The 12235-nt window shown below is 48.2% G+C and overlaps 1 protein-coding gene across 2 annotated transcripts in view; it reads right to left on the minus strand.

Annotated features, from left to right (window-relative positions):
• ACSBG2 (acyl-CoA synthetase bubblegum family member 2) overlaps positions 1-12235 on the minus strand; it is a 19986-nt gene that overhangs the window by 1606 nt on the left and 6145 nt on the right. For both annotated transcript variants that reach the window (XM_035892317.1, XM_009636677.2), the window contains exons 2-13: positions 11813-11942; positions 9310-9389; positions 8291-8532; positions 7088-7176; positions 6365-6485; positions 5760-5840; positions 5085-5234; positions 4742-4918; positions 3958-4139; positions 3444-3677; positions 2507-2724; positions 967-1106 (exon numbers count right to left, since the gene is read on the minus strand). In XM_035892317.1, the coding sequence (XP_035748210.1) occupies positions 967-1106; positions 2507-2724; positions 3444-3677; positions 3958-4139; positions 4742-4918; positions 5085-5234; positions 5760-5840; positions 6365-6485; positions 7088-7176; positions 8291-8532; positions 9310-9389; positions 11813-11942 (1844 nt within the window). The remainder of the gene's footprint in view (positions 1-966; positions 1107-2506; positions 2725-3443; positions 3678-3957; positions 4140-4741; positions 4919-5084; positions 5235-5759; positions 5841-6364; positions 6486-7087; positions 7177-8290; positions 8533-9309; positions 9390-11812; positions 11943-12235) is intronic.

The raw sequence follows: 12235 nt of genomic DNA on the forward strand, positions 1-12235 counted from the left end.
CTGGAAGGGGCTGCCCAGGGAAGGGGTCGAGTCCCCAGCCCTGGGGGGATTTAACAGCTGGGCAGAGGCAGTGCTTAGGTTTTAGTGGTGGGCAGGTACGGTTGGGCTCAATGATCATAAAGGTCTTTTCCAACCAAATGATTCTGTGATGCCCCACCCTGGTACCAACTGTCCAATTAATCAACCACCGCACTTTTCACGCACTTGATGCAAACCACTGCTACAAATGAAAACTCTTTGAGGCAAAATGCAGATGGAACCCCTTCAGATCTCCACAGAGCTCATCGTCCAAATTCCTCCTGTGCTATCCCCAAGTTGATCCCTTTTTTTCTGGGCCACAGCTTTACGTCCCTGCACTCCAGCAGCACACCAAGCTGCTGGAAGTCAACCCCTGCAGCACCAGACCAAGGCAAGTGCAGCACCACCACCCCCAGGGCGCAGCTCGGCCTCTCTCACACAAGGGCGAGGAGGCTGGCCGTCCATCTCGCTAATGAGCAATTAGCCCTGTCCTGAAAAACCACCAGCCCGCAAGGTCTCTAGACCGAAGTCAGCGCAGGCCACCACAGATGGAGTTTAAAGCCAGGGTCTTAAAAAGAAATCACTTGACAGCTTGCTCCTGTCCAGGCTGCTCTGGGAGATACTAAAAAGCGGGTAAGAAAAGCAGAGGGGGCTCTTTTTTTCAGTCTCACTTTTACATCTTTGACTTCTGTTTCTTGCTGCCCTGCATGGTGCCGAGATGAAAAGCTGCCCTGAACAAGGGAAGAACCCGATCGTCTGATCAAGGGGCAATGCTCATTTTTCTCTACAGTTACAACTGCTGTTTGCAACTCGGCTGCAAGGAGTCGGACTCCACGCCGCCTCCTGTCTCTAGAAGGCACTGTACAAACGTGTCACAGTTACCTTCCTCACTGGAATGAAACCTTTACTTTAGCAAGACAGGTGGATTCCCACCCTGGTTTCCATTACCTTTAGCGTTAGAAGCATAGCGAGGAATTTTGCTTTGTCTCCGACCAACATTGCATTGCTGATGATGGGAACCGCTTCTTTTACGGCATCCTCGATTGGAACGGGAGGAACGTTCTCACCTCCTGCAGTGATGATGAGCTCTGGAAAACAGTCACATCTTGATTAACGCTTAGAGATTTTCCCTCTTCCTTCACAGTCTGAAATGACTTTATAGCTCCTTTGCATCTCCCGGATCAAATACTGGGTCTGTATCCCAACATCGGGAGAAGGCAGCAAACCAGGACTCCAGTCAGGCTCGGGGAGATGAGACTGGGGCGTGCATGCAGAGAGCGCTGCAGAAGCTGCTGTGATGCTCCAGGGACGTTTGCCGTTGCATACGAGCTGTGCATACCAGCACCGCAGCACCCTGCTGGTCACCCTAGGCTCCAAGGCGTGTCAGCTGGGACCCAAGTTGTTCAGAAACTTAAGTAAAAAGATTTACCGAGGCAAAGCAGTTTCTGGAGTTACGTGGCGCAGTACAGAGCAGAGCCCGCCTGCATTGGCTGTCTTTTAGGATTTCTTAAAGCAGCCCCTTTGCGTGACCATTTCTCTCATTTTGATGACTGAAAAACCTTGCACGAAACTGGATTTGTTTGGGGTTGGTCAAGGCCAAGACCTGTTGGAGCGGGTCCAGAGGAGGGCTACAAAAATGATCCGAGGGCTGGAGCCCCTCTCCTATGAGGACAGGCTGAGAGAGTTGGGCTTGTTCAGTCTGGAGAAAAGAAGGCTGTGGGGAGACCTGATTGCGGCCTTCCAGTACCTAAAGGGGGCCTATAGGAAAGATGGGGAACGTCTTTTTAGTAGGGCCAGCTGTGTTAGGACAAGGGGAAATGGTTTTAAACTAGAACAGGGTAGGTTCAGGCTAGAGGTAAGGAAGAAATTTTTTACAATGAGAGTGGTAAAACACTGGAACAGGTTGCCCAGAGAGGTAGTGGAGGCCCCATCCCTGGAAACATTCAAGGCCAGGTTGGATGGGGCTCTGAGCAATCTGATCTAGTTAGCAGTGTCCCTGCTCACTGCAGGGGGGTTGGACTAGATGACCACTAGTGGTCCCTTCCAACCCTAAACATTCTATGATTCTATGATTCTAAGGCGGTGGCCCAAGAACTGCTTTGCTGCCAGCCATTTTCACAGCCACATTAAGCTATTGTTTTCTTTTAGAGATTAACTAGCCGAGCTAGCCAAAACCAGAGGGACCTGGACAGGTCTGGCACCAGAAACCAAGCCGACAGAGCATTAACTACTGCTTGTGAGACCAGAGGATTTCTTCCTTACTCCGCAAACCCCCAGTGGTTTCGGAGGTCATCCCTCTCCTCCCGTCCCACACTGTGTCCCGTGCCCAGTGGCAGGACACACCACAGCCATATTCATGCTAAAAACTTCAGAAGGAGAAGTATTTAAATTTTTCTGTGCAAGCCACAAGCACGTAACTAGCAGGGGCTGAACGCATCGTATCCTAGTACCACGTAACCTCGAGACGACAAAGCGAGGGGATGCTCACCTTTAATTCTGCCGGTGATGTAGAGGAATCCGTCTTTATCATGCTTGCCAAGGTCACCCGAGTGCAGCCAGCCGTCTTCATCAATCGCCTCTTTGGTTTTCTCTTCCATGTTCAAATAGCCCATGAAGATGTGCCTTCCCGAGAAGCAGATCTCCCCGTTGCCATCTCCATCTGGCTTATGAATCAGTGTTCGGCAGCCGGTGACTTCCTTCCCACAGCTTAAAGAGAACACAAACCCAAACCCATAGCATTAGTTTGTTGTTTTGTTTTTGTTTTTTTTTTAATTCAGTAGCTGAGCAGGGTGAGATTAGAGCAGTACCCTCGCAAGCTGAAGTGTTTGAACAAAGCCGGGCAGCTTTTTCTTACAACTGCTTCAGCAAGGACCTTAGAAACTTCAAAGGCATCTCCTTACATAAGGGGAACTACAGGAAAAGCTGTTGCTGCAGAGAGCTCGGTGCTCACACACCTGGTGTTTTCCACTCATTGTTCTCCAACACCTGAGCTTGGAATTAGAAGATTTATGTCCTTGGCAGCAAACTTTTACCAATGGTGGCATCTACTCTGCAGAGTGAACCCACAGGGACTGACCAAGCCACTCAAAACAGCAGCACAGTCTTACTCCGGTTATTCATTCGACATTAAAGGGAACTGTAGGCTAGAGTTCCCAATTCTTCCCTCTGCCCATCAATCCCTTGCTTCCTCCTCAGTTCCCAGAGAATCCAGGTCAAGTCAAATCTAAGTAGCACTGCTCTTGCCCTTGGCAGATCTCTTCATCTGCAAGATCCGGCCAAAGGAACGGGCTCCCTAGCGACTCTTTACTGGCAGCAAGACTCAGGATGAGCTGCCTCGGGCGAGCTGGGCATGCAAGATGCAGGAGAAACCTTAGAGCAACTCTCCCTCCCAGCCAGTGGTGCTCTGCTCACAGGAAGATGCTTACCTGGTAAGCTTGAATGCATGAGGTAGAGAGATCGTGTGAGGCCCAGAGCTCTCGCTCATGCCGTACAGCTCAAACACAGGAATGTTCAGACTTAAAAAAAATTCCAGCGTCTCTCTGGTAATGGGAGCAGCCCCCGTGTAGCACTTTGTGCACCGGTCCAGCCCGATGGCCTTTCGCACTTTCTTGTACACCAAGTGCCTGGCTAAGCGGAAGTTCACCGGGACGTCAGAATACCTGTAGGAGAAAAAGGGTTCCAAGATCTCGGTCACCAAGTAGAACTTCTCGCCCTTCCTCCTTTCATATTCCTCCTATTTTAGTTTATTCAGTAAAAAAAAAAAAAAAAAAAAAATATATATTTCCCCCTCCAGCCCTTGCTGCTCACCCTCTGGTCCAAGCGCTACCTTTGGCTCTCACTGTCCATTAAGTCTGGCCCGTTACATGGGATGTCATTCCTGACCTGACAGTAAAGTTCTCCTAATATTTATAACATCCCTTAGGTGCAGCTCATAATTACCCATTCATCCGCTTCAGGTTGGTTTGCAACCCAACTCCCTTGGCCCACGATGCCACTTTTCTTCTGAGTGCTGACGATTTTGCGCCTATGGATTTCATTTTTTCTTCCATTTTTTCCCAGACACGAGGAACTCCCAAAAAAGCCGTTGGCCTCACTTCCCGCAGGGTGTCTACCAAGGTGCCCTGAGCGAAGCAAAATTTAACACAGCTTTCAGAAGTGCTTCACTGTAGACTTCAGGTCAGCACTGGTCATGGGTCAAAGCTTAGGACTCTGCCATTGGTTTTGAGGAATTGCTCAAGGAGTTGCCACCAAGAGAAAGGAACCCCAGGAGCATTCAGGTGGCACAGTGGTTTTGAGAAGACAGCAAGGGTCAATGCTTTCAGTGCCAGCGCCGACCCAGTGCCGAGAATAGAGTTGTTCTCTTATCAGGACACAGATTTAACAGCATTTTGCAATGTGGACAGAGCAAATACAAAGCTGTTGCTCAACCAAGCTGTTGGGGTGGAAAACTGGTGTCAGGTGAGACACCAAGAAGCTCCCAGTTGTGAAGTGCTTGGTCAGCTCATCCTGGCTTGCAATGCAGAGTCAAAAGGCAAAGGTCAGAGCAGCTATATTTGTCAAACCAACAGACCCTTAAACAGGAGCAGTCGGTCACTACACAAATAAACCCAGCTAGCGTGGCTTTCAGAGTCACGAGGTACGTCAGCCACGTTCGTCTCAAAGCACCCACCCCAGCTGCAGGCAGGGGGATGGGTGCAGGATTTTTATTCTCTCATGTTTTTACCTTTAAGGCATCTGGTTGAGCAAAGAAAACTTGGACACCGAACGTCATTGCCGACCAAATATCTGACATCTGTGCAGCAATGTGGCTGAGGGGCAGATAGCTGACCACCCGCTCCTGCTTTTCGTTAGCATCCGTCAGCATTATGAAACGCCCGGCCGCCGATGCCGTCCACGTCAACTGTAACAAGAACCACAAAGGGTAGGAAGCGACGGATCTTCCGAGCAGGCACAACGCAGAACACGCGGCTCACGAAACAATCGGGTGTTGTTTTCAGCTGATCCCTACCCTCCCTCAGCACCCACCTAAGGTCGCAGAATGGGCATTTATACAAATCCATACTTACGTTGTCGTGACTGAGCATTACTCCCTTTGGCTGTCCCGTTGTCCCCGAGGTATATATTAGTGTGCAGCACTGGTTAGGCTTCTGCGACTCGATGATTTCATGGAGCTGAGTATCTGGGATGTCTTTGCCAAGGTCCATGAACTCACTCCACTGTACGTACAAGAGAACAGCTCGATCACTTTGTAGGCTATCGCTCACATGTGAAATTAAAGCCTTTGCTACACATGAAGAGAAGGAAACTGTTTGTTTCCCATGTCCAAACCCTCTGGCAGAATCTGGGAGAGGTTGTAAATATGCACTGTCAGCCCCACAATGTTTTCTGGCTGCCACAAGAGGCATGGCAAGAAGGGGAAAAGGAGACGGATCCACGCTGAGGGAGCTTACTAGTTCTGTAGCAACCCTGGTGTTCACTGGGAACACCGAGCTGGAGCAACCGTGGGACCCGAGGCTGCCTGGCAGAGGTCAGTATGCTAACACCCTCCCTTACAACATGGATTATCGAGGTTTGAACAACAGTAGACAGCTACTGCTCCAGCGAGGCCAGCAATCCCTCCCTAAAACCAACATGAGCTCACATGACGACAGTGGAAGCTCACGTGGAAGGTGACGGCTGCTTGCAAGCCATCAGCTAACCACAGCTGGTATTTACAAGCCATGAAGATGCCCAGTACTTACAGAGTACAGATTTGGTCTCTTCTCTTTTAGCTCTTCCCCGTACTGGATAATAGCTTTCAGATGAGGTAGTTTATGCTGAATCTGGGTTAAGAAGGGAGATTCGTGAGAAGGAGCAAATCCTGCCTGTCCCTTTTAAGCCAAAGTAACCCACCACTTCACATGCTGCTTGCCATTTTAAGGAACACTAAGAGAATCTCATCTCTGTTACTGAAAGAGAACAGGGAAGCTTCACTCGAGACAGAAATCATTTGGCCCGGGATGTTGCCGGACAACTGAGGGGATGCTCAACTGTTCATTTTGGCTTCTCATATTTTAAGCTCGAGGCTTCGCTAAGCTGTGGAACCACCATTTAACCTCTCGTGAGATTCAGTGCTAGTGACTGCTCATCTGGCTCCAACAGGGAGCACACCACGTCGGCTCCATCAGTGCACCTCTGCTTTCAGACCCAGCATTTCCCTCAGGCATTATTGTGTGACAAAAGACTGCACACCAGGCCACAAATCTGCTTTTCGGACAACATTACCCTCCCAGAGCATCCACCCTCCCACATCTGTCAATAGGACGCTGTAGCCCCACACCATTAAAAAAAATATATATATATTTACTTCTAAGATTTTCTGCAGCTGTTTCTGGTTTTCTACAACCAGAATGTTCGCACTACAGTTCTCTGCTACATAATGACAGGCCTCGGGAGAGTTTGTAGTGTAGATACCAACAGCAAGTCCCCTACGAAAGAAAGGGAAAAAAAAAAAAAAAAAGAAAAAAAGCCAAACATAGAATTAGAGGATAAGCAGAGTTGCTGGCAAAATTCAGACCATTTCAAACTTCAACAGGGGAAAAAAAATTAGGAAGAATATCTCATAAAACAACAAGAAGCAGAGGGCTTAAATTCCAAGAGCAAAGGCTCTGTTCTGGGGCATGGGAAATGTCAGAATGGTGCAAGGGACCAAAATGTCTCAGGTGGACGGCGGCTATCAAAATCCAGTGCTGTGATTCTCTGGCATTTCCCATCATGTTTTTAATCACCGTGCAAGTACGTGTGCTTCTGGATTAACCTACTGTTCATCTTATTTTGAGAGAAGCACCTGGCTAAAAAAAAAAGATATAATTTTTGTCTCATTAATTCATAATGAAGTAAAGAGAGAGTCTGGATTCTAGCTATCTTTGACAAATTCAAATATAAGTAGTTGGGTTTGTTCTTGGGTTTTTGTGCTTTGTTTTGCTGTGTTTTTTTTTTTTAAATCAAAACCTGCTTCTCATGTGAATACTGAAATTGCTATCTGAATGCAGAAGCAAAATGCACATCAAGAGACAACACTCATTCTTACCCTGCAAGGATAGCTCCAATGTCGGCAATAAACCACTCTGCAGAATTAAATCCCAAGATGCACACGCCATGGAAACGCTCTAGTCCCAGCTGTAAACAAGGGGAGATTTCAGCAACCTTGGTTTATTTCCTTTGAAGAATGCTCAGAGTTAATGTACAGATCTCGATCTCTGCTGCGAGCACAACGTCAAGGGAAAAGCTCACGCTATTATAGATGGTAATTCACACCGAGAACCTTCCCAAGACCTAACAGAACCAGTTAAGTTCAGACACTGTCCCCCTTTATCAGCAGGCAGGAAAAAAAGGATTTCCTTCGGCCTGCAGTCCGTATGACTGATGCTAATGGTATTGTACGACTGCGGTCCAGGTAGTTTGCAGCCCAGGTAGTCAGCAGTTCCCTCTGGGCTGGGAATGAGAAGGTAAGAGGTTAAGTTAGACAACACCTCCTGAGACATTTAGTCCTTTAGTCCAGGTCAGATGTATCAGGTATCAATAATGACAAGAGCATTGAGCCCCAATGACAGCAGTGCTTTGCTATGAAATTCCAGCTGTTCAAGTCCCAGCCTTTAAGTGTCCTTCAGCCATTCTCTGGTTTTGTCCCAGACTCGAGCATGTACCTCATCTAGTTAACGGCGTCCCTGCTCGCTGCAGGGGACTTGGACTAGATGACCTCTAAAGGTCCCTTCCAACCCAAAACATTCTATGATTGTCTGTAGACTGGAGGATCCCACCACAGGAGTAAAACCAGAGCGGCCTTAACTTCAAGAAATAAGACTTCATAATGACAACAGTAAGTACATGTAATGTTGCTTTCTCCGAGTGTCTTAACTCCCGACAGTACAGGCAAAGGCTCAGCCAGTTTGGACACTGAAGCCTGACTCATAAGCATCCCTTTGAGCGGCTTCTTAGGAAGATTAAAATTTCCATGCCTCACAGGGGGTGTTGTCCAGGTTTGACATACACCACAAACACCTCTCTTGAAACGTTTCCTTACACACTTTTTCTTAGTTGAATGTGGAAGCAACTTGCAAGAAATTCAAACAAAACCACTGTGGTAATTACCAAGCTGTTCATGGCATGTTCAGGTATTTCCCTGGCACTTTAGCACTCGCTCAGAGAATCTGTAGGTTTAAGATACAGTTGACCACAGGCATTTGCAAACTGACTGAATGGGAAGGAGGAGCAGAATTCATCCAAAGCTTACCTTCAGAAAGCTTTTTGCTGCTTTCCAGCACTCATCATAGTACATCTTATATGTTAGTTTTATCCACTGGCCGCCCTTCTTGGATGCAAGGGCATAATAATCACCGTATTTACTAGCAGCTTCCTGGAATAGCTCATGAACGGTCTTTGGTGCCTCACTGCCTATGCCCTGCTCATCCATCCTCAGTCTGACCTCTCCATCTCGCTGTGTTGTCCACACACTGGAGGCGGGAGGGGAAGAGGCTGGTTTGAAAGAAAAGCGTTCAGCATCTTATATTTAGAAATCGCTTGCTGCCGTAACAAAGACACAAATACAAGTATCAAGCAAATGAAAGCAATACTAATAACCCCCCCTCCCCCCTTTTCTGACCTTTTATTAGAATCACAGAATGACTGAGGTTGGCAAAGCCCTTTAAGCTCCCCCAGCCCAACCGCTCCCCTACCCCTGCCATCCCACCCCCAAACCCTGGCCCTCAGCACCGCCTCTGCCCGGCTGTTAAATCCCCCCAGGGCTGGGGACTCGACCCCTTCCCTGGGCAGCCCCTTCCAGCCCCTGACAGCCCCAAGGGGAAGGAATTGTTCCTATTGGCAAGTTTGCCATACAAGTCCCAGTATTTTAGACCAGACCTAATAGACGAAGCCTCTAAAAGCACTTTTTTGTTAAACATTTCCTATTTACACCCCCCTCTAACCTGCTTTGCTGCCCTAAAGCTCTTGCACTGGTAACGTGGCAGCTTCCTGCAACAGTCACATGCCCTGTGCTTTTTCTCTCTTTTTTTTTTTTTTTTAAGGACTGACAGCAGTGCATTATTACCTGATAGATAAGCATCAGGCAGTGGCATTACCTATTCTACTCCTTGAAGCACATCTGTGCTTTAAAGTCAAAGTTCAAGAGGCTTCTGGACAGACCATCCTGCAATTTGTGTTTCTTCTTCCATTCTTACGGCTTGATAAATTCCTCTCTCGTTTTAATCATGATTTTATGCAGACCACAGTAGCTAAAAAACCCTTTCCGCTTACCTTTGAAGCCGAGAGTGTCTTTCTGACATCCCTCTGTCTTAGTATCTTCAACTGTCTCGATGTTGTGGACCTCAGCAGTTCTGCAAGGCAAAAGCAATTAGCCCTGGAGAGGCTTTAGCTGCAGAATGCCTTAAGCATGCTTGCTCCATCACTTAATTACAGTAGCCCCTGGATGTCAAAGATCAGTGGTTCCTGATGTCCTGCAGGTGACTTTATGTTTCTAGCCTGCATGGCAACGAAACAGGTCCCTCTCAGAGTGTGCAAGCTGTGCCTGCACTGCCTTTAAACACAGGTACGTTGTCCAAATTGCAGCTATCATTTCAGATAAGCCGCAGAAGAATCCATAAATATGTCACCCAGAAAACAGCGATAATTTAATACCACTGGTCCGCTCCAGGTGCCTGAAACAAAGAGACTACAGCGGTGGGGAGGAGGGGGGCAGGAAGGGGCGCGGGGGTCTGGTGCTTATCTCCTGTCTGCAACACGTGAGCCTAACGATGGGGAGGCCCCAGGGGCCTCGCTCCCATGCAATACAGAGATCCTGAGCTGGTCACGCCATGGGGAAACCCAGAGCTTTCCTGCAGAAGGCCAGGCCAGCTGAAGAGCAGGAAATTGCTTTAACAGGAAATCTTGTTCTTAGGTGTTCCTGATAAAAGTTATCATGTCGGGCTCGCACCAGATGTTTGTGAAGAAATGGCAACAGGCACATGCCCCATCTGCTTCAGCCACGCTCCTCCCCAGGAGCTTGTCCCACCGTGCCAGCTGGAAGTTGCCCCTTTTCTTTTCATCCTTGCAAGATCTGGTGAGTTGCCACCTGCCCGCGCTCGGTGTTCTTCCTCCATCCCTTTCCAGGACGGACTTTCTCACAGCCAGAAGTGGTGAGGATAAGCAATAACCAAGTCACAAGTCCCCCTTCAGACCACAGGTTGGAAACCAGACCCTGTGAGATTTGGTATTCGAGTCCCTGTGCTCGCTGGGACTCGGATTCCCTCATCCTTGTAGGGAGCACTGCAAGGACATCCCACCCTCCAACCTACAGGCAGATGACACTTGTTCCCCTACCCTGGGCAATACCATCAGCAGAGCGCTACGGTCCAGGTTTTAGTCGACCCAAGATTATATTCCAGAGAACCAAAATTCCCATCTTGCCTTGCCAAACAGCCCTCCCTGGGCCCTTCACTCCAGGCCATCACGAAGGTGTTCGTTTCTTCATGCTGGTGCTAGGTGTTTCCCCATAGCAGTGTTTGGTGCAAGGTTCCTCTTTAGCACCCACCCCTGGGTCTTCTAGAAGGGCTGCAGGCCCCTGACATCACAACAGCCCCAACCCTCTGCAGGGGCAGCTCTGGGGCAAAAAAGACGCCCCAACATCCCTGCCCGTCACGATCAGACCACACCTGCACACAGGCAGGAGCTCCCCTGGTCCCATGCAAACTCCTCAGCCAAATCCAGGCAGGACTCCCACCCAGTCCCACATTTTCTTCCCTTTCTACCAGACTGAAGAGAAGACGGCAGCACAAGGCACTGCGTGGATTTCAGCCTAAGGGATAAATCGCTTCTGGTTTATGTTTGCTCTCAGTTTCTAGGGGACAGTCAACTATTACTGCTTTGGGCGTACGGTAAGGTTTAAGGCACAGAGGAGATTTGGCTGCTCCAAAAGCAGAACTGCTTCTCCTAACCTGCAAGCCAGAAACCAGAGGGAAGTAAATAATATTATTTTTTCTTTTACTTCCCGCAAAGTGATTACAAGATGTTTCCTATTACACATTTCCTCCTCATTATTGAGATCATTTTTTTCAGCACAAATGAATCCTCCGTTGCAACAGTTCTGCACCGTTTCTCCACCAGCTTTTACGATCAAAGCATGCAAATGACCCAATAATATAAGCAAAAAAGCCCCAGCTATTTCCCTTACAGTGAATCATCTTTTTCTCCCCCTTCCTACATGTAATTCAAATGCAGCCTGAAAAAAAGAGTTGGTAAAGAGTTTTTTGTCAGCTACATCCCATCACCTGGTGGGGAGATGTAGACCCTTAAGGACTAATCTGCGCTTTAGTAAGATGCTGCTTACATTTACAGACGGACTAAGAGGAGTTTGATAAGAAGCACACAAAGGATCCCCTCCTTGCTTGGTGTTCTAAGTATTTGATGGGTGCCCTCCCAATTACCCGGAATTAACGATTACGCCAAGTTCCTTTATAAGAGGTGATCTTTCCACCTATGCTGATTATTCTACCCTTCCCGTGCTTTAAGTTTCTATTAAATGCATGCTGCTTCAGGCTGGGTACTCTGCGTGGTAGCGATGTGCAGCAAATTTAACTCTGTTCCTCTTCATGTGAGGAGGGGAGATTGTAGCTTCAGCTTTTGGATTTGGGAAGTTGTTAATGAATGTTTGAAATTTCTTCCCCCCAAAAAAATCTTAATCTGCGTAAATGTGCTAGAATGCAAACTGCATGCTGTGTGCACGGGTCACCACAGAGAAAATAAAGCCTTAAACTACACAAACCTAGTTGCAGTGTTGAGCCGTACATCATCCAGGGACACCTCGAAGCTCCCTTGAGGATCTGAATCAAAATAAGCCACGGGGACCGGTTCCGCGAGTGCCATACGTGCATCTGACTCACACAGCATTGTCCCTGCAAAAACAGGTTTCAAGAATTAGAACACAATCAAGCGCTACGGTGAAATCAGACGCCTCTGATGCAGTGATCTGACCAAGGCAATCCCGAAGCAGGCATGACTCGAGACCGCTGTATCTACGTGAAACACGGGGAAATTCTAACAGCAGAGGCAGCGCACGCCGCATCGTGCTCGCTTCATTCGGGAAACCTGATCGGCGGTAGAGGATACGTCCGTTCCCACATCCAAAAACAAGCATGACCATTCCCGCTCTGAAAGAGCACCCCGAGCCCAACCTTTTACATTTTAC

Source organism: Egretta garzetta, unplaced genomic scaffold, assembly GCF_000687185.1.
Source record: "Egretta garzetta isolate BGI_Z169 unplaced genomic scaffold, ASM68718v1 scaffold4, whole genome shotgun sequence".
Classification (NCBI taxonomy): Eukaryota; Metazoa; Chordata; class Aves; order Pelecaniformes; family Ardeidae; genus Egretta; species Egretta garzetta.